Source organism: Durio zibethinus, chromosome 1 (assembly GCF_047325235.1).
Source record: "Durio zibethinus cultivar Kanyao isolate XHJ-2024 chromosome 1, ASM4732523v1, whole genome shotgun sequence".
Lineage (NCBI taxonomy): Eukaryota > Viridiplantae > Streptophyta > Magnoliopsida > Malvales > Malvaceae > Durio > Durio zibethinus.
This window is the reverse complement of record NC_143162.1, coordinates 11,195,640-11,217,490: the sequence shown is the minus strand read 5'-3', so window position 1 is coordinate 11,217,490 and position 21,851 is coordinate 11,195,640. Positions and strand designations below refer to the sequence as shown.

Below are 21,851 nucleotides of genomic sequence, written 5' to 3'. Positions count from 1 at the left end.
CAGCTTGAGGGGGAGTGTGGGAAAGCACTTTTTTACAGCTGGTTGTAATCTTGTAATCTGTATATTTATATTTGTATCTCTAGAATTAAGTGTTTGTATCCCTAGAATTAAGGAAGATTTAGTTTCCTAGTTTAACCCCTAGTTAGTTGTATATAAACCTAAGATTCTTGTATAATTAGAAATAAGTAGTTTTTCAATATACATTCAGTTTCCACAGCATGTATCATATAACAGAATGTAAATTATCTTGCTTAACCTCCCAACAGTCAATTGTAAATATCCAGCTAGGAAAAAGGGGAAGAGAGAGAAGGAGAGAGCTTTTGCCCTTGCCTTTGAATCTTTAAATGTTGTATGATGCACTCTGAGGGAACGAACTCTGGACCTTTTTAAGGTCTGCATCATCATAACAATAGTGTACTTGTTTTCCCCTTTCAACCTGATAATTGTAGCAAACTGGGAGAGAAAAAGATATAAGCATGCTATTGGTTAAATTAGTTTCTCTGAATCCAATGTAGCTAACAACAAACCTTGTAAAGGGGTGGAACACCAACATAAATGCAACCTTCATCAAATAAGGCTTTCTGCTGAGAACATAATATATCAATTTTTTTATTCTTTGTAGCCACAAACATGAGACACTTTTTACCACTGTCTACCTGATATTTGTAGAAAAATGTCAGCAGCAGAGTTCGGATATGAGCACTATCTACATCGGCATCTGTTAAGACGATGATCTTATGATACCGTAGTTTTTTTTTTTTTTAAATGCTCCACCTGGAATAAAAAAGATACAATACATGATATGTGGAAACACACTTATTTACAACTAATTGTAATATTGAAATCTGTATATTTATATTTGTATCTCTAGAATTAAGTGTTTGTATCCCTATAATTAAGCACAAAAAATTATGATAGACAATCTTTTAATTATAGAATCAGTTTTGGGACTTGATATAGCATATGCTCTAAGTGTGATAAGTCAATTTATGCATAATTCTAAAAAAGTGCACCTACAGGCTGCCTATAATGTATTGCACTATTTGAAGGCCAATCCTAAGAGAGGTATCTTATTTAAAAAAAATTCAAGGTTGGTTATAAAGGCACATACAGATGTGGATTATGCAAGTTCAATAACTGATTAAAAATCTACCTTGGGCTACTACACTTTCCTAAGTGGTAATCTTTGTGATTTAGAGGAACAAAAAATAGAATGTGGTGGCAAGATCAAGTGTTGATGTAGAGTTCTAAACAATAGCTCAAGGAATTTGTGAACTATTATAATTAAACATTATCCTAAAAGACTTGAAAATCAAGTGAGATAGACCAATGAGACTCTACTATGATAACAAGTCTGCAATAAGCATTGCACACAATCCTCTGCAACATGACAAAATAAAACACATTAAAGTAGACCAACATTTCATAAAGGAAAAACTAGATAGTGGGTTGATTTGTACACCGTATGTATCAAACAAGGGTCAACTTGAAGATGCATTGACTAAAGGTCTCAACAATTCAACATTTCAAGAAATTATTTCCAAGTTCAGAATGAAAAACACATATTAACCAGCTTGAGGGGGAGTGTAGGAAAACACTTATTTATAGTTGCTTGTAATCTTATAATCTATATATTTATATTTGCATCTATTGAAAACTTAAAGAACAATTATCTTTATTTCTTCATATTCCATCTACAATGGAAGAGTACATCTAAATAAATAGGAAAGTGAAGTTCTTTATAAAGAAACAACTTACATTAAATAGAAAATAAAAAATAATAAAATGAAGAAAAATAATTCTATTCTAGAATAGAAACAAATCCTTAAAAACTTGACAATCATAATAGTTGAGTAAATCAAAAAAGTAAATGAGAAATATTTCTAAAATAAATTTAAAAAATCAAGCTGTACTAATATAGAGGAATCGGATCTGCAATAATGTAAAAGAATCAAATTTCTACGCTCCTCTTCAAGCTGGGTTATGAATGTTAATCATACTCAGCTTGGATTTCAAATCATCAAAAATGCTTCTATGAAGAGCTTTAGTCAAAATATCTGTAATTTGTGAACTTATAGGGATATAGGCCAATTTGACCAACCCATTTTCTATCTTTTCCTTTATATTGTCAGTCCAGCTCTATGTGCTTGGTCCTATCATGATAAACAAGATTTTTGGCAATACTTATAGTAGCCTTATTGTTACAAAACAATGTCATAGATGTCACAGTTTGAACTTTTAATTCTTCAAGTAACCTCATCAGGCAAATTCCTTCACAAATACCATGGGACATTACTCTAAACTCAACCTTAGCATTGCTCCTAGATAAAAAAAAACTTGGTTTTTACTTCTCCAAGTGACCAAATTTCTCCAAACATAAGCGTATATCCAATAGTGAACCTTCCATCTGTCACTGATCTAGCACAATCAGCATTTGTGTACACCTCGACTGCTCTATTTGTTAAATTCTTAAAATATAGACCTTCACCAAAACTCTTATTTAAGTACTATAGGATGCGATGAACAGCCTTAATATGCTCCTTGGTTGGATTATTCATGTATCTACTACTGTAAACCCGATATCAAGTTGTATGTGGGAGAGGTAAATAAACTTCCCAACTAGTCTTTGGTATCACCTTTTGTCAGTGAGAGAACTTCCATTTTCACTTCCAATTTTATTAATTGAGTCCATGGGTGTATCGACAAGTTTGCATCCAATCATGCCGATTTCTTTTAGTAGATCAAGTACATACTTTTATTGAGACATTGATATTCCATTCTTAAACCGAGCCACTTCTATCTTAAGAAAATATTTCCTTTATTTCAAACTCCTTTGTAGGAAATTTCTTCAAATCATCTATTCCTTACTTGTGGTTTCCAATGATTATAATATAATCCATATAAACAATAAGAATAACTCTTTTTCCTTCATTAGTCAGATTGACATTAAAAGAATCCATACATCTTCATTGCCTTGGTCAACCGTTCAAACCAAGCCCAAGGAGACTGTTTAAGTCTATACAAACATTTTCGGAGTTTGCAAATTTTGCCCATGTTGTGTTGTCTTTCGAAACCAAGGGGAATTTCCATGTAAACATCCTCTTCCATGTCACCATTTAAGAATGCATTCTTAATATCAAGTTGGTAGAGAGGCCAATCCAAGCTAGCTACTGGTGACAATAGAACTCTAATTGAATTGATTTAGCTACCGGAGCAAATGTCTCCTTATAGTTTATCTCATAGGATTACGTGAACTCCTTTGCAACAAGTCTAGCTTTGAACATGTTTATACTTCCATTTACATTGTGCTTTATTGTGAAGATTCACTTACATCCAACAAGGTTTTTTCTTTTGGGCAAATTTGAAATTTCCCATGTGCCATTTTACTCTAATGCCTTGATTTTTTCAAGAACTAATGCCTTCCAATTTGGTTCATTAAGGGTTTCCTAAATATTTTTTGGAATTTGCACATTGTCAAGGTTAATAGTAAAGGCTCAAAAGCTTGGATTTAACCTGTCATATGAGATGTACTTATAGATAGTGTACTAGGTGCATGATCTCACACATTTTTTTAATGCAATAAGAATGTCAAGGTCACTAGTTGGCTCACAAGTTTCAGTTTCAGATTCAATAGGGACATTACCTGTGTTGGTTTCAAGTTCTTGAAAACTCGGATCAAGTTGATTTTTAGTGTTAGGCTGTGCACAGTTGTCTATTTCTTCATGTGGTTTATGCTTCCTTGAGTAAACTATCAATTCTTTTATTTTTTTCTTGCATAATCTTAGGGTTTGTAGTGTCAAGAGTTGTCTAAACAAGTTGGGTTTTGGAATCTGTATGACTAATAGGTTAGGTAGGTTAAGAATTTGGTTTTGAAGGGGCTGGTTGAGATTCTAGTTTTAAAGGGGCTGGTTGTGAATCTGGTTAGGAATCTGGTTTTGAAGGGGTTAGTTGGGAAATTGGCAAGTTAACAGCTAAGAATTGACATTCCTGAGTAGTATTCTCCCCCTGAATATCATTCTTGCTGTAATATTGAAGATTCTTAAAGAAAGTGACATCTATAAAGCTATAAAATTTTTTTGTGATGGGTGAGTAACACCCATAGCCTTTTTGGTTTGGGAAATAAACAACGAACATGCATTTTAAGGCCTTGGGATCAAGCTTGCTGCGATTTTGTTAGCTAATATGAACAAAGACAATGCAGCCAAAGAGTTTGATAGGAATGGAAAAGATCAACTAAGTTTGTGGGTAGAAAGCAAGGAGAGTTTGACAAGGTGTTTTAAAGCCAAGAACTCGAAAAAGCATTCGGTTAACCAAATAGGTTGCAATAAGGATAGCTTCTCCCCAAAAATATTTAGGCACATTGAAAGTCAACAAGAGGGATCAGATCACTTCTATCAAATGTTTATTTTTACGTTTGGCAACCCCATTTGGTTGTGGAGTGTCAACGCAAGAGTTTTGATGGATAATGTCATGATTGGTGAGGTAAGGGCCCAAAACAGAGTTGAAATATTGCCTTCTATTGTTAGCTTTTAAGAATTGGATTTTGACTTGGAATTGGGTTTGTACCATGCTATTGAAGTTTTGAAAGATTTATCTAACCTCAGATTGTTCTTTCGTAAGGAACACCCAAGTGAGTCGAGTATGATCATCGATGAATGTAACAAACCACCTGGAACCTGTGATACTGTTAACTCTTAACAGTCTCCAAATGTCACTATGAATCATTGAGAAAGGCTGAAATGATTTATAAGAAAGGTTAGGGTAGGTAATTCAAGTGTGCTTGCAAAGTTAACAAATTTCACTCTGAAAATCTTTAGAGATGTTATTGAATAATGAGAGAAATAGCCTTTTTTAAGTATGAAATATTTGGATGTCTTAATCTATAATACCATAACATGATAAGGTCATCCTTACTAGTACTAGAGGCTAAGGTTGTACAAGAATTTTGTGGCCTCTCAAGTGCATCATCTTGAAGAAGGTAAAGCCCCACACAAATCATAACACTGCCAATAATCCACCCCAAGCCCAATTCCTGAAATTCATACAAGCTGAAAAAAAATCTAGTGACACAACACCTATCATTCGTAAGCTTACTGATGGAAAGTAGGTTACTGCTTAAATTAGAGATATGGAGGACAAAGTCAAGTGTTATGTCTTTTAAAACTACAATAGAACCGGTTCCTGCCACCTTTGAGAGGGAGCCATCATTAATTTTTACAACAGAACTATCATAGCAAGGTCTATATGTGTTGAATAAGGATATGATCTAATGCTCCCGAATCAACAATCCAAGATTGTGTATTTCCCCATTTAGAAAATTACCTTTTTGTGCTAATAAACTAATTCCAAAGGTTGCAAACTTATTTTGAAGGGTTCTTGGAGCATCACCACTTTGTGACTTTCCTCATGCCATACCTCTACAGAAGAAGAGCTCTCACTCTTACTAGCCATAACGAAAACTTGTGTGGTTATAGTCTCATGGTTCAGGCCGACTTGCTCTGATACCATGTTGAAAACTTAAAGAACAATTGTCATTATTTCTTCTTATTCCATCTACAATGAAAGAGTACATCTAAATAAATATGAATAATGAAGTTTCTTATTAGGAAACAACTTACATAAAACAGAAAATAATAAATAATAAAAGGAAGAAAAATTATTCTATTCTAAAATAGAAACAAATCCTTAAAAACTTGACAATCAGAATAATTGACTAAATTAGAAGAGTAAATGAGAAATATTCCAAAAATAAATTTGGAAATCAAACTGCATTAATGTAGGATAATCGAATTAGCACTAATGTAGGAGAATCAAATTTCTACAGTATCTCTAGAATTAAGTATTTGTATCCCTAAAATTAAGAACAAAAAATTAGGATAGACAATCCCTCAATTATAGGATTAGTTTTAAAAATATTTAGTTTCCTAATTTACCCACTAGTTAATCATATATAAACCTAAGGTGCTTGTATAGTTTTTTATGAACAGGTTTTCAATATACATTCAGTTTTACTCTTAGTTTTCTACATAGTTTATTTCTTCGTTTTTCCACATGATATTATCATTTTTGCTTTAAAAAAAGAAATTACCCAAAGTAACAACAAATAAGTACCTTCACCCCAAGTCCAATAGCAAGAATCAAATTTTGAATTTCTTCATTCTTGTACATTGCTGCCTCATCCCTCCTTTCAATGTTCAAAATTTTACCCCTCAAGGGGAGAATAGCCTGCAACAACACATTTATAGACTCAATATGCTACATATGTAACATGCAACTCTAATAAGAACAACAGCAAATAAGACCAGGATAAATATCCTGAATAATAATCTATAGGTGCAGATAAATGAACCATTGCACCATTAAAGTTGATCGTAAGCTATTATGCAACTACGGCAAGACCAACATGTTGAACAAGCCATATGCCAATGTGCACAGAACAGAGGTCTACAATACCCGTGCATCACAGAGCACAATTTAATCACCAACACTTACAAAAATTAAGTGTTACAGCTGCATTATGATATTAGGGATATTAATCATAGAACCATTAGCAGCAATTAGAAGCAATTATAGAATTTTCAAGAAAACACACATGGTCATGGGCAATTGTCTGCTTTGCCAGTAATAGCTTATTTGTGCTCTTGCCTACCATAAAAAATGTAATAAAGAAAGATTCTAAGCTATGTTAATCAAACTCAGGTGCAGGTGTCAGATATGAATGTGACTGTATGACTCTGACTCATCAAACATAAAATTCCAGTACAGGAATATGAGTTCCAAATCTGAGTGTATGTAATTGGATCCATTTACTTTATGATTTTGGCTACTTCCATGAAATATCAGTTATCATGTAAGTAGGCAGGTGCAATCCATAGTAAATATAACTTATCCTCCTTGAAGAAAAAAGGTGCATGGAAATAGAGTCACCTTTATTTGTATGATTATTAGCTAAATTAGCAGACCTCATATAAAAAGAATAGGTTCTGTATATCACAGGCAATCTACTTTTGAGGCCCAAAATAATAAAGATTCCCAAAAAGAAACAAATAAACAAAAACCATCAAAACTGAGCCCACCTATTCTATGATACAAATATGGAGTAACTCTAACCTTCTCTCTTCCCCTCATTCTTTTATTAATAGACCACTCTCCCTTCTCTTTCCTTTCCTACTCATTCTCTTCAATTATATTTCTTTTCATTTTCTTCTAATCACTTCTCTCTCTTCCTTCTGCTGCACTCAAAATCTCCATTGTGTGTCAAACAAAAATCCCATGTCCTCATCCATTGACACAGGTACTCTCTCCTAAAGTTGCAAGTTGCATAGGGATTCTATCTACTAGAAATGGCTTAGCCAAAATTTTTGAAGCAAAACAAAACCAGCTGATGATGAACCTCCTCAAAAGAGTCGTTATGACCAACTTTAAGAGAAACAGTTTTTTCAACATCATTGAATTGGTGGCAGAGGCACCTGAAGGTGAAGTGATAGCCATCGCAGGGAGGGGGCCATCAGAATAGGAAAGGAAGCCAAATTTTATCAACAGAGGCCACAACTGTCTGTTGTTCAAGACCCTGATGCCGAATAAGAATTGAGTGCATTTGGTCCTATTTTAAGTGATTGTCACCATTATCACCATTATAAATTTCACAAAAGTGTAAACATTAAATAATGTATTAAAACACTAGAACAGCAGATTAAGAAACTTAGCGGACAGAAGAAAACATTTTCACAATAAAACCAGTCCTATGATGGCATCAGTTCAACAGCATCTACTGCTATAAACATCATGAGACTAGCCTGTTGTCAACATGTATGACTCTTTGATTTCACGTGCAAAGTTTTCCTGCTCCACCACATTTTTTCTTTACATGCTTAGAAAGTGCGACATTTAAAAATTTCTAGTTTTTCACATCCTAGTTTCTGCAAGTAAAAATAATATTCCACCAACTCTATGCAAGAAAAGCCTACTAATTGATCAATTGATGCATTTAATCAAACATAACTAAATTCAAAAATATCTAAAGCATTATCGAGCCTGTTTCAAGAAATTATTTGTGAACTAAGTTGAATCCATTCTTCCCAACTACCATGGAGAAGTAAAATATTACCTGAAAGCACCTATCACGGCCCAGCTTTGCACTTCCACCAGCTGAGTCTCCTTCAACTATGAAAATTTCTGCATACATATAACCATAAAGATAAGTTTTAGACACTCATAAGTAGGTAGATCAGAATGCATTATCATTTATTTTGAAACCAACAGAGACTAATGATGTAGAATCCACAGACATAAAATAAAGTCAAATATAACTTAATCCTCAACTAGCATATTTCCGTTCTCCAACAACTAATTTCTAAATCTAGGATACTAGCTTTCTGTCAATGAAAAATCACAAACCTTGTTTACCTATATAGCATTAGTCCACGAGGAAATAAAAAAGGAAAAAAAAAAAACTCTTCGTTATCAGCACAGTTAAATAAGAATGCATTTAAAACACATAGGGACTCAGAGCATGAGGCAGATTCTTATTTTGAGGTGGGCCATTCAATTCACACTAGGACAGCTTATGAATCATGGCCAAGCAAACATGAGATAAAACGTAGGATGTTAAGTGCAAGTGTCACAGTAACTTTTTGTAATTTTAAACACATGACCTAATCATGGGGTGAAGTGGGATGGTTGACATACACCCCTACACAGACACATGCCATATTTGTGTACGTAGGCATATCTTACAACTGGAGAATCAAAAACACTAAGGCACCAAGAGGGACCCAACCTAACCGAACTGGTGATCTCGATATAAGATAAGGCAATTTAAATCTCCAAAGTCATTGAACACCTGGGCTCACATTATAACACTCTAGAAATAATGCTGTCAATATAAGCTAGAAACAACTAATCTTCCAAACTGTGAGCACCACATAGAGAATGATGTATAAAGCAAACATTTTAACAAGCAAATAATGCTAAACGGTTTACAATTTAAGCGTCAAAAGCAATTTATAAGTAGAATTATATCTGACCTTGTATATAAAACTTGAAATGTCCTAGTATTCTAGCATGCAAATGCATGAAACTGACCGCATGAAACAGAATTATGTTGCTTGGACTTGGGTACAGCTGCCAATTGCGGGTATGTATCTAGCATCTAACTCATTGATTGCCTAGAACTCAAGACATGATATGGCATAAAAGGGTGCAATAGGACATGAGTTTTATTTGTCGATTATCAAAGTTTATCTTGAATTCAGGTGATGATTACAAGTGAAAGTGACTATATTCTTGTGTTCTAAAGTGAACAAGAGAAGAAAATAGTGTTTTAAACATGTGAAAGCTTAAGGCCTTAAGCCTGCAAGGCTTGTCGGTATTCTTTTTCTCTAGGCTGAGCCTTCAGAATTTTTCCTTTACATTGCTGGGTTGGTTTTAATTTTTAAAAGCTTTTGGGCCCACCAAAGTAAAAATGGCCCAATTCCGAAACACCTGGACTTTCCAATTTGTCACAAGTGCACAACCATGAAATTCCAAACTGCTCCGTCAGAATAGGCAACTTTACAACATATTAACAACAATAATTGATCTACCCACTTCCATTTACAATCATAACCTAAATTGAAAATAGCTTTCATATTCAAACAAAATAAAACTCATATATCTACCAAAATAATTATATTTAAGTAAATACAAAATGAGTAGCTGCAGTCATCCTTTCTTTTAGACTCTTTTATGTCGTATCTCCATGTCTTACTCTTTAGACAATTGACAAGCTAGATGTCTAGACACATATCTGCACCCAACAGCTGTATCTAATGCAGTATACGGTTCGATTAACTGTGGCAACCTCTTAAATTTCTAACAGAACCGAAACAAACGGAATGACAAGAAAAACCAATATTATCCAAAACCAAATTACTCAGTTTTTTGGTTCGTTTATTGGGTTTTCCATTCCACACATCAACTGCAGATATGATTATTGAGCAGCTATAATCTCTAGCAAATCACCGTTCTTAAATAAATAATTACAAAATTCACCTAAAGGTAAAAAATCTCGTATCTGACAATCTCTAGTTTTAGTTTTAGATTTAAATCTCTAACCTTAGTTCTGAGACTAAGTCTCAAAAGTCAAATCTAATGTTAAAGGTATCACGATCTGCCATCAGTAGAAACCACATAATAGTGCTTGATTAAAAGAAACGGTGTGGCTTTTATGGACCAGAGATGAGAATTATAGAAGGGAATAGAAGGCTGGACAAAGAAAGAAGAAAGCAAATCTGGAGAGAGAAGGAAACAAATATTGCTAAGATTGAAATGAAGGTGTACAATTAAAGTTCTAATAAAAAATAAATAAATAAAAAAAGAAAAAAAAAAGGTTACTCTGGTCATTCATGTAACCAAGAATTAAAAGTTCTACTCAATTTTCTTGAAAAGATATGCTAGCAAGGTAACGTTAGGATAATGAAGAGCCTATCATTGCATTTATACTCCTACCTATTATATTCTATGTGGTTTGGTTCAGATATTTCGGATTTTCAGTTACAAGGCTGAAACCAGTACCGAATATCTCTGCTCTTAATATGTTAAACTGAAACCTAAAATATACAAACCAAACTGAATACCATGGTTTGAAGAATATTATGCCTTGAATACTGGAAAAGTAACAATAGGTATTTTTTTACTTAATCAAGTAACCGCAGCAAAAAGCCATCATAAAAATGCAACACCAAGAATTGAAACCAGATGAAACACCAAAAGTAAACCACTAGTCAATCCACACATTGGCAATTGTTAATAAGTATAATGAACAGAATCCTAATAACAACATTTTGAGATGAAGGCCAATTACATCAAGAGGGAAATTTAACTACTAATAGAATATCTTTACAAGAAAATTCCCATAAAAACCTCATTATGATCAAACCGCTCTCTCACCATGTAAGTCAAATAATTTTTGAGAGAAGCAAAGCAAAATTTATCAGATTCTTCTGGATTTCTGGATGAACAATCAGCCAGTTTTCCAGGAAGAGATGATGATTTCAACACACTCTTCTGTCGGACTAATTCCCTTGCCCTCTTTGCTGCAAGAGCTGCCTGATAGCAAAGCAACAGCCATGGGGAAAACTTATCACTGTTATGCAGTCAGTGCCAGTAGATATATAGAGTCCTTGGATAAGGTAACTAGATTCAGTGAACCAATAACTGTGTCAAAGGAAATTTTATAAGATATGCAAAAGGTACCTTGAAAGCATTTAGTGACTGGGAAAGGATTGAATCAAGTACATCTGGATGCAACTCCAAATATTCGGTAAGAAACTCTTGGACAGATTGATCAACCACTTTTCGCACCTCAGGATTTCCCAATCTTGTCTTTTAACGATAAATGAAAATTCATGAAGTCATCATAACAGCAATGCAGGATAGGAATTTAATTCAAGCCATCAAGAGCATCAATATGACCAAGAATAATAGTATGCCGCAGTGTTGTCAAGGGCGCAAGGCACACTCTAGAACCCTTATATTGCCTGAAGTGCAATGCACAAAAAAGCACTCGCCTTAGTGAATTAAGGCACAATAGTAAGCTTAAGATATATAATTTTGTTAATAAACTCTTAAGAGTGGTCCACTTTTATCCTACATAACATGCAAAATTTCGTTTTTCTTTGTTTGGCCAATATGCACTGCCATTTCCTTATGGTCCCAAGTTTGTTGTTGAACACTCAAGCATTGAGAAGCAGAGAGTTTGATATTGTCACCTTTTTTTACTATTAAAGGTAAAGTTAATGAAAAACAAATAAAAATAAAAGAAATGCAAGAGAACTTCAATCAGGCAAGCTTTCTTTTCAACCTACATCCTTACGGAAAAGCACACCTAGGCACACCAGGCCTGCACCTGATCAAGTGCACCTCACCCAAAAGTAGTGATCCTTACGGGCAAGTTTTTGCTCGGCCCAAACCCGACCCAACCCGATAAATTTTTTTTATTAATTTTATACACGAACCCAACCCCGACCCGATATTGTATAAAACTGTACCCAACCCGATCCGACTCAAAATTAATAAAATATTATTTTTAATATAAATATAAAATTAAATATATATATAAAAATCAATATAACATTAAATAAATAATTAAAAAAAAAATTTATATATATATTGGGTAGGGTCGGGTTTGCCTAAAACCCGACCCCAAATTTTTTTGTTGTGCCACCCGACCCGACCCGATATCCGATTTAAAAAAAAAAAAAATCGACCCTAAAAGGTCGGGTCAGGTCAAAACCCGTCGGTTTCGGGTTTTTTTGCCTTCTCTACCCAAAAGGGTCTGAGGCGGTTTTGTTGTCTACTGCTAAGGTGCAGTGCCTAGGTGCATGCCTTCTTAACACTGGTATGCCATGGATATCATGATATACAAATGATACCTTTGTTTGTCCTTAAAATTCTGGATTTGGAAATTTGACAGAAACAATGCATGTCAGTCCCTCCCTTACATGTTCACCACTTAAGCTAATATCCTTATCCTGAAAGGTACATAAGATGATTCATAACAGCATACATCACAAGTACTTTAAATCCACATTTTATTTATCTACATATAAATAATTTTTAAATTTGAATCAACAACATCAATAAACACATTAAGCATTCAAAGTGCTTTACTTACTATTAGGAAAAAAAAAACGATTTAACTACTGTTTGTTTAGACCTTAAAAGCACTTTAATAGAGGTTTCAAACTCAAAGACCTTTTTGGTAAGGAGCAGGATAATGGTGCTTCCTCATGAAGAGGTGCAGATAAAGGTTTTTAAGGTAAAGCTTTTCAAGAATATTTCAATCAAGCACAGTTCAATCTTTCAAAATAAATGCAATCATTGAAAATCTTTACTTGATAAAGAGGACAAATAATCCAAGTTAGTTGGTACTCCTCAAAGCAAAGAAGAAAACTACTCTGAAGCAAAAGAAAAAAATTACAACAGTAGGTCACCAAGAAAAAAGAAAGCTTCCAAATAGAAAGTGAATAGAAATACCTTGATAATCTTAGATTTTTTCCCAAGGTTACTGAGAGTTCTTGTCAATGAAGCCTTAACCCCTTCTATATGTGTGCCATCATCAATTGTTCATATGCTATTGGCATAACCCAACATTGTATCTGAATATGCATCTGAACACCTAGTAGAAGAAAAATAAACCAAACCAAACCAAACCACATGGACTATTCAAGAAATGATACAGACCACAGTAGCACATCACACAAATTTATAGACACTAAACACATTCTGAAACTGACATCCTTGATGTATACAATGAACCAAGCACTATTAAATGCAAGAATATATAGATTCCATCAAATACACTCCTGAATAAATGCAAGGAAGATATGAATTCAGTAATGACAGGCGTTGCTAATTTTTCCAAGAAGAAAGCAAATCTGCTGCTTAAAATAAATGGCAGCATACATAATATTTCTTTATCGTGAAATAGACAAAATTCACAAAATTCATATGAATGCCAAACAAAGTGGTTAGTGGCTTACCACTGAAGAGCAACATCAATTGTTGTTCCATCTATTTGTCTGCTGAAACCTAGCACGTCATGAAGTGGTTTCTGAATCAAAGAACCACCAGTTGCCAACCAAATATTATCAGAATGCAAAATTCAGATATGATAGATCCAAGATTTTAGATTGTAAGAGAGAGAATACATTTGCAATAATGCAATATGTTCAGATTCAACAAAAGAAAGCACTAAAAATCTAGATTTTGCAGAACCTCAAATTTTGATTTTATTGGTAATTGTGCAACAGATAACAATCCAAAAAGAAAGAAAAAAAAAAGAAGCTCAATTTTCCAACCATTAGTTAAATACCATCTTGGACAGAAAAGCAGGCCAAGGAATACAATGTTTCCATCATATATCTCACTCATAACTTTATCATCAGATACTGAGCCACTAGGGCTGAAAGTCTGGACATCCATTTATACCATATGCACTGCTCACCAGACTCAATAAAATATAAGTGTATCAGTAACAATAATTACACAAGAAACCACAATCATGAAAAATTACGTTGATTTTTGCATAGATGCATAAATGCCCAAGTAACCTGGTCATTCTAGACTGCGTATTAGCAAATTTCACAACCTACAATGGTTGTAATACTTTTAAGAACTATGGTTTTAGATGATTTAGGACTAATAACAAAAGCATTGACTGAATTAAGCCGCATATGGCCTCAAAGTTGAAAACCTATCAATAATCTTTTGTGCATACAAGTTTTAGTACGGTATTATGCCATTAAAAATTGAGAAACATACTACAAAATATTGTGCAAAATAGACTTTCATTTTGGGTTTTAACATAAGTGAACACCTTGAAACACATTAATCATTATTAACACCGAAACAATTGCTGAATATAAAGACCCTTGTCTGGACATCCTCTATCATGATGACTCATAAGTTATAGTAAATGATATAAATCCAAAGGTCTATTCTCCTTCATATGTTTATTTCTTTTTCTCCTCCATATTTGTAAAATTTTCTTAATAAATTTCTAAGCATTCTATAAAATCAATGGAGCGAACCTTCACCCTCAACCTATAATCCATTACTCAGGTTCAATAACTAATAACTGTATTTCTTTAGTAGAAGAGGGATGAAAACCTTCTACAATTAGCAAAAGTAAGTTCTGATTACATCTTTTCCCTTCTATTCTTTTTTTTTTTCATTCACAAGCATGAATCCACTTATTTACATATATTAGCTTAGAAAATCTACATATATTATAGGACGAGGATGGAAACTAGCATCAAAGCAAAGAAAATGAAAAGAGAGAGGAAAGGGAGGGGCAAGGAGCAATACATAAATAAAGAAGAGTCAAATGGAAAGGAAAGAGAGATGACAGGAAAAAACAAATACACAAACCTTATCAGCATTTAGCCATTTCACATATTCAATCAGTCCACCAGCGAAGAAATATTCATTATAAAAGCTCTTCACTGGATCATCATCTTCTTTTTTAAGAGTGATAGTAAGCTGCAAAGATCAATTAAAAAACAGTAATGCTATAACACCAGTAAGATATAGTCCCAAATTTATCCTACATGAAGAAAGTAAATAGACAAGAACATTCCTATAATGATACCCATTTTTTTAATTGGCTATTGTAATGAAACATCAAAATCAATGGAAAGTAAAACAGGGACCGATCAGAACACAGTAAATACCCTTTTTTTATTGGCTATTGTAATGCAACATCAAAATCAATGGAAAGTAAAACAGGGACTGATCAGAACACAATGACCTACCTAAATATTAAGAATTTACCTTAGGGTTCAGGAAAGCAAGTTCTCTAATTCTTCCAGCAAGTGTGTTGTAGTCGAACTCAATTGCGGTGGTGAATACTGTGGGTTTAGTTAAACAACAAAGCAAATATTAAATCATAAAATCTGAATATCAGAAATAAATAAGAGCTCAAAAACCAGGCATACTTTTTCTGTCAGGCCAAAACCAGATGCTTGTCCCCCGATGATCCTTTGATTCAGTTGAAACCACATGACGTGTTAGCGTCATTATAGGCATCCCACGTGAATATTTTTGCGGGTATTCCATTCCATCCCTCCAGACAGTGACTTCTAATGCCTGCAAACAAAGAGATGGTCAACTTACACTTAGTGATAATCAATTACTGCAAAACCTTAATTTAACATTTAATGAGAAAGCATTGTCACCATAACAAAATATCATCCCATTAACATTTATGCTCCCTAGAGTTCAACCACTGATGTTTTCAATTAAGATTTTTGCATACAATATCAATGCAAATGAAGTGTAAACTACATTTTATCATAACCTGAGTAGAGTACATTTTATCTTCGAGGACATAGGATGTAACAAAAAAATTTTTTAATCAATGAATTAACAAATTAAGAATAAATTAAGAGAGAAAGGGTGAGTCGATGAACCATAGCCTAGAGGCCCAAATGAAAACAAGTTAGTCAAAGGCAAAGGTACAGTTGAGGCACTAAGTCCTAGGATCACTTTGAGCACTAGGTTCTAAAAGGCACTCATTTGAGTAAACATTAGTTCAATTTTGTAAGTAAATAAATATATTAGAGAAGAAATCTATATCCCGTATGATAAAGACACATTATGGTATAGCCATGTGTGTAGATTACCTAGTGGCATAAAGAAAGTTAACCATACAATTATTCAACCATAAAGCCAGTTACATTAGAGAAGGACAAAAAGACTCAAAGAATGAAAATGAAACCAAAAAAAAAAAAAAGGAATAGATCCTATGATTTATTGGACAGACCCAGTTACCAGTCTCTCATCACTTCAAGGTGGCAGAAAACAATAATTCAAGGCAGTGATAAGACAATAAGGAGAAGTGTCCTCTAATCTTCACCAAAATTTTGATGGATTTCATTGTTATAGAAGGGAGAATAACATCAGAGAACAACGCCCCCATATGAGCACCATATCTGTAAACTTCACACGAGGATGTTGTCGGCTCAACAAGGGTTTTGCGTCAAGCATCATGTCAATTGGAGTTGCTCTGCTTGCCACCAAAAGTAAGTACCTTCAGTAGACCTGACAATTCGAGTATGTGTCATATAAAATACTAACGATTAGTGTATTGTATCGTGTTTTACACGAAAATTGCGTGTAACAATTCAGGTCGACACAAAATACATTTTTTGGTTTTGTTAAACCCATATATGGTTTTTGTTAAAATTTTAAACCGTGTCACTATCGTTTTTTTTTTTTTTTTGTATCATTTTCATGTCGTGTCATCGTGTCACATTTTAGATTGCCAGGTTCTCTATTTTTTTTTTTTTCCTTTTTAGTGCTTGAGGCATTTTCTAGAACCCAACTCATTTGAGCACTTAGATGAGTGCCTAGGCCTGGCCCACCCTTAACAACTGATACAGACAACAAAAAAACTAAATAAAATTTTTTAAAATTTAGAATAATTCACAACTTAGATAAGGCATTGACAACAGATAAACCTACACCATTCAAGCCACCAGAGACACTGTAACCACTACTTGAACCACCAAACTTGCCACCTGCGTGTAAGACCTGCAGAATAAGATGGATATGTAACTAGCATGGAATAAATCTATTTTATAAAAGAAAAGAATCAACGAACTAATAACTACTCAAATCTATGTATTTTCTATAGTTTTGATGGTAACTCCTAGTGGTTCATTATAAATATGACTTTTGGCTCGTCTCATCTCTTTTAATTTTCCCAAGCCTGTACAATTTTTACTAATTCCTAATCTAAAAGATGCCTTCCACTATTCCAAATTGAAAATGATTTTTTTTTGTCAAAAACCAACTATACTAAGAACTATTATTCTCATCAAGGCAAACACGACTGTATAAGGTTTATGTTTACTATAGGAATTTAGACATGCATTATTGATCACCTTTTAGACCAATTAAAATATATCCATACTCTACATAATATTGAGAATATACACCTTAATTTTTGTGAAAGAGGTGTAGAAACTGTTGCACAATTTCATCATTTGGTTTACATTTCTCCATTAAAAAAAAGAAAAAAGGAAATAAATGCATTAGCAAGACATATAGGCAGTTTACTTAGTACTTTACATAGTAACATAGTTAAGAAGCGGTGTTCTAATGTAAACTAAGAAGTTTCAGCATAAACTAACTCATATTCCCACCAGTTAAAGTAACCATCAAGATTAGAAGTATTATAGTTTCAAAATTCATGAGCATTTTCTAAAAGTAAAGAATGTCAAGAAAACCCTTCAGAATGGGAATTTCTCACATTTCCCTTAGCAAATATACCATGTACTTTTACAACTGTATTACATAGTAACATAGTTAAGAAGCTGTGTTCTACTGTAAACTAAGAAGTTTCAGCATAAATTAACTCATATTTCCACCACTTAAAGTAACCATCAAGATTAGAAGTATTATAGTTTCATAATTCATGAGCATTTTCTAAAAGCAAAGAATTTCTTGAAAACCCTTCAGAATGGGAATTTCTCACAATTCCTTTAGCAAATATACCATGTACCTTTCCAACTGTATAGATAATTCTTCTTTTTTTTTTTTAATAAGGTGAGGGTCTCAAAGCCATGAAAATGGATCAGAAGGGTTATACAATCAGGCAGAAATGGAGAACTACAAGAATAAGCCAACTCCGAGAAAGCAAAAAAAGATAGCACATCCTCCTTCAAAGCATCCTAAGTCAAAATTCATTGAAATCAGATGTTCAAGACCTAGCCAAGAGATCAAACTTCACATAAAAAATTACAGGACAAACAAGGAGAGTGTTTTATTTATTCAAGTAACTTTCTTGAAGATTTCTTTTGACCTCAATATAAAAATTCAAAACGGATATGGGATCATTTATGCTTTATTACCGTCAACACTGTTTCCAAGGCAGATTTCTTTGTGACAGATGCAAGTCAGTTGGAATCTGCAAATAATAAGTGCAACAAAGTGAAAAACAGTAGGAAAACACATTAATAGCTTGCAGAAATAACAGATAGTTCTCAACCAGGAAATTTTGAAGTAAAAGAAAATAGTCTGCACCTCAAACACATTATGACCAATGAGAAAATTTAGATCATATGTACCAAAATTATGACACGCAAGTTCTTATAGCAGGTTCATGTAAATGACCTCTCAAGATAATGTACTGAGCATTAGTTAGTGATCTACACATATTGGCTATAAAAAGGGTTATTATGCTTCCACAGAGAAAACAAGGTATTGGATAAAACAACTGCACATTAAAGTTAAATTCACAGGTTAGAATTTCAATTCACGTTTGAGAACAAATGCATACTACATAACATCATTTGTAGCAGTAAAATAATAGAAGAAGTTGCATGCCCCTCGCCCATTATCAGTTATGCTCACAAAACCATCTGAAAGTAAAATAACATCTATTTGTGTTGCAAAACCTGCTTGTGCCTCATCAACAGCATTATCCAATATCTCGTATACCTAATAGAAATGAGAAAAGGCAAACATCTTAATGAATTGTACCATCAAAATTGCTAAAACTCAAAAAATGAAAAAAAAATTACCAAATGGTGCAAACCACGAGGTCCTGTGCTTCCAATATACATTCCGGGTCTTTTTCTAACGGGGTCCAACCCTTCCAGAACCTACAGATATTTCAAGACATTCTTTAGTACCAAAACCACAATAAAGTGAAGACAGCATCAACATCAAATTAAAGAACATATTAAAAAGAGTACTTTTTTTTTGGCAAAAATACCTGAATTTGCTTAGAGTTATAAGCTTTGGAGCTTTTTCTTCCCTGGAAAGCTTCAGCTGTGATGTTAGATGACATAAATGCCATTGGAGTAACTACATTTTGAACCGGAAACCTGCAAATGCTCCTCAATGCAAAGTTTGTCCTACAAGACCAGCAACCCAATTTGACAAAGGGACTATATAGAAAATGAAAAACCTTAAAAACAAAACCCACATTGAGCATTCAAACAAAAAAAAAAATGAAAAACTGATTTCTTTTCATCATCAGTAAACCCCAGAAATACGGGGAAAAAACTTTTTTAATCAAACAGAGCAAAAGAGACAACCCTTTTGGCTATTATAAGTATTTAAAGTAATAACTGAACAAAATTCAAAATACCCATTCTGTTTTCTACTTTTGAAGACCCAACTTCCCTTTATTTTCCCAAGAAGTAACAAAAAGAAAAAAGAAAAAAAGGTGAAACGAGGGAGAAATGAAGAAAACCTGGGCTTGAAAAAGAGAGAGTAACGAGGAAACGAAGCGAGAGAGTGAAAAGGAGAATGCAGAAAGAAACGAGAGCGAGATGCCATAAGACGAAGATAAGGATATAGCTGAAGAAGCGCCATCAAAAAGCAGGCTTTAGGGTTCTAGAGGGTTTCTCTCTGTCTGTCTTTTCTTCAACCTTTTACTCTGCGTTTTGTGTTTTAATTCTAAAACCATCCCACCATTTCGCTCTTTATTTAAGTTCTTTCCTTTTAGTTTTGCCTGCCTTCCTCCCTGTTAAACTCTGCCATAAAACACCCTACGGCTTTCTTTTGCCTTTTTTTTTTTTTGTTTTTGAAATGGACCTTATGGGCTTGTGGTTCTTTCATTACCGTGTAAAACCCATTTTTTTATCCTTTACTAGTGTGCGGTCCGCAACCAGAGATTAAATGTTTTTATTTCAAAGTATAAACTGGTTTGTAACATGCACGGATTAATTTTATATATTTAAATATAATATGATTATATTGTAAGCGACAAAAAAAAATGAATGAAAGTAAAAATAATATTTTTAAGTTAATAAAAATTATTATAATTTATTAAAGAATATAGAAAAAATTGAGATAAAACTATATAACATAAAATTGTATTTGAGAGCATGGATATGTCTCTCCACATATAAGATTATCGCAACGTGCAACATTAATATTGAAATTAAAAAACAAAAAAAAGAGTTAATGGTTACTTTTTTTGAAATATGAATTTGATAATTTTACTAAAAATAGGTGTACAGTACTAAAAAATACTAGTTAAAGAGCAAAAAATAAAAGAAATATAGCTTTAAACAAAAATTTGCAAATTAAAAATGAAATAATGATGTAACATATATCATTTACAGGATTAAAAAGTACAGAATAATTTTTGGATCAGAATTTTCATGTATAGATAATTTTTAACTATTTAAATTTTAAATGTCGTAAATATCTTAAAAAATCTATTTAAATTTTAAATATAGTATATATTTAAAAAAATAAGGATAGAAATAAACTTTGTATGATTTAAATTGGATATAGCATATATAGGTTAAATGATAGTATTAATCTACAAGTGCACAAAATCATGTTAAGTAATAAAAAAATAAATAAGATTCATTTTCACGAAATTTGAAAAAAAAAAAAAAAAAAAAAAGAGTGAATTAGGCACTGAAATTGGATAGCTTTTATTATATTCAATGAATGAAAACCAAAAAATTAACTAATAACAACTAAATTAACTACTTGAACTCATTAAACGAAAATAACATATGCAAAACAAGATAATAAAGATAAATTGCAATGCATTAACCCAAAAAAAACTAAATATGAGACTTTAAACATGCAATAGTAAACCAAATGCAACATGCAACAATGGAGTATAACTAGCAACCTAAAAATTCGAATTCTATATGCTTTTTGTAATTATTGAAAATTAGATTTGATCAATGATCTAATGCAACCTAAATAAACATCAAATAATGTGCAAAGCATAATGATGAAGACGAAACCAAAACTTATAAACTAAAACAAAATGCAATTAGCCTTAACCATATACTTTTGAAACCAAATAAATGCAAAAATGTATCATAAAGTAGAAACTTAATAACCAATGCAAAAACTAAATTTACCACTTGAATTAAACTAAACAAAATAGTATTATCTCAAAAAAAAAAAAATCGATCCTACACTAAGTTGCATGAAAATCAATTTAATGCAAAGGACTTAAATTATAATGCAAACAGATTAAACTAAACCTAAATTAAACTTGTAAAGCTTAGAAACTAAATTGAAAACAAAAGGTAAACTTAATATTGCATGAAGTGTATGGATTGAAATTAAAAAAAAAAAAAAAAAAAAAAACTATTGTGCTACTACTAAATTGAGCTTTAAAAGAATAATTGAATTATAGGAAAATAAAAAACAAATTGAAAGCTTTGAATATAAATTGAAATCAAAACAAAATTAGAATTAAAAGAAAACTTTGAATTGAATTTGCTTGAATTGACAACAACTTCGAAGAAACTAAAAAGAACTTGAAAAGAGTAAAAGCAAAATAATAAAATAATCAAAAGAACTAATGGTAGGTCTAT

The 21,851-nt window shown here is 32.8% G+C and overlaps 1 protein-coding gene and 1 pseudogene across 2 annotated transcripts; both read right to left on the bottom strand.

Moving 5' to 3' along the window:
- Window positions 1–6,069: 6,069 nt before the first annotated feature.
- LOC149520352 (DNA gyrase subunit B, chloroplastic/mitochondrial-like) lies at window positions 6,070–19,382 on the bottom strand (annotated as a pseudogene). The gene is made up of 17 exons (XR_016327703.1): window positions 19,245–19,382; window positions 19,071–19,151; window positions 18,827–18,987; window positions 18,399–18,454; window positions 17,008–17,076; window positions 16,400–16,584; window positions 15,480–15,630; window positions 15,316–15,392; window positions 14,914–15,024; window positions 13,524–13,594; window positions 13,018–13,159; window positions 12,414–12,512; window positions 11,236–11,364; window positions 10,903–11,088; window positions 9,085–9,151; window positions 8,108–8,211; window positions 6,070–6,225 (listed from the first exon to the last, which is right to left on the bottom strand). The product of XR_016327703.1 is annotated as a DNA gyrase subunit B, chloroplastic/mitochondrial-like (transcript).
- On the bottom strand, window positions 16,969–19,869 carry LOC111312127 (DNA gyrase subunit B, chloroplastic/mitochondrial-like). The gene is made up of 5 exons (XM_089743758.1): window positions 19,748–19,869; window positions 19,265–19,406; window positions 19,071–19,151; window positions 18,874–18,987; window positions 16,969–17,076 (listed from the first exon to the last, which is right to left on the bottom strand). The coding sequence occupies exons 1-5, from the start codon at window positions 19,867–19,869 to the stop codon at window positions 16,969–16,971; spliced, it is 567 nt and encodes a 188-aa protein (XP_089599884.1).
- Window positions 19,870–21,851: the final 1,982 nt, after the last annotated feature.

Coding starts and splice junctions, on each gene's coding strand:
- LOC111312127 (XM_089743758.1), bottom strand. CDS start 19,869: ATGGCGCTTCTTCAGCTATATCCTTATCTTCGTCTTATGGCATCTCGC. Junction 19,152..19,264: donor ATAACTCTAAGCAAATTCAG/GTATTTTTGCCA, acceptor AAATATCTGTAG/GTTCTGGAAGGGTTGGACCC. Junction 17,077..18,873: donor TAACTGATAATGGGCGAGGG/GCATGCAACTTC, acceptor CTTATTCTGCAG/GTCTTACACGCAGGTGGCAA.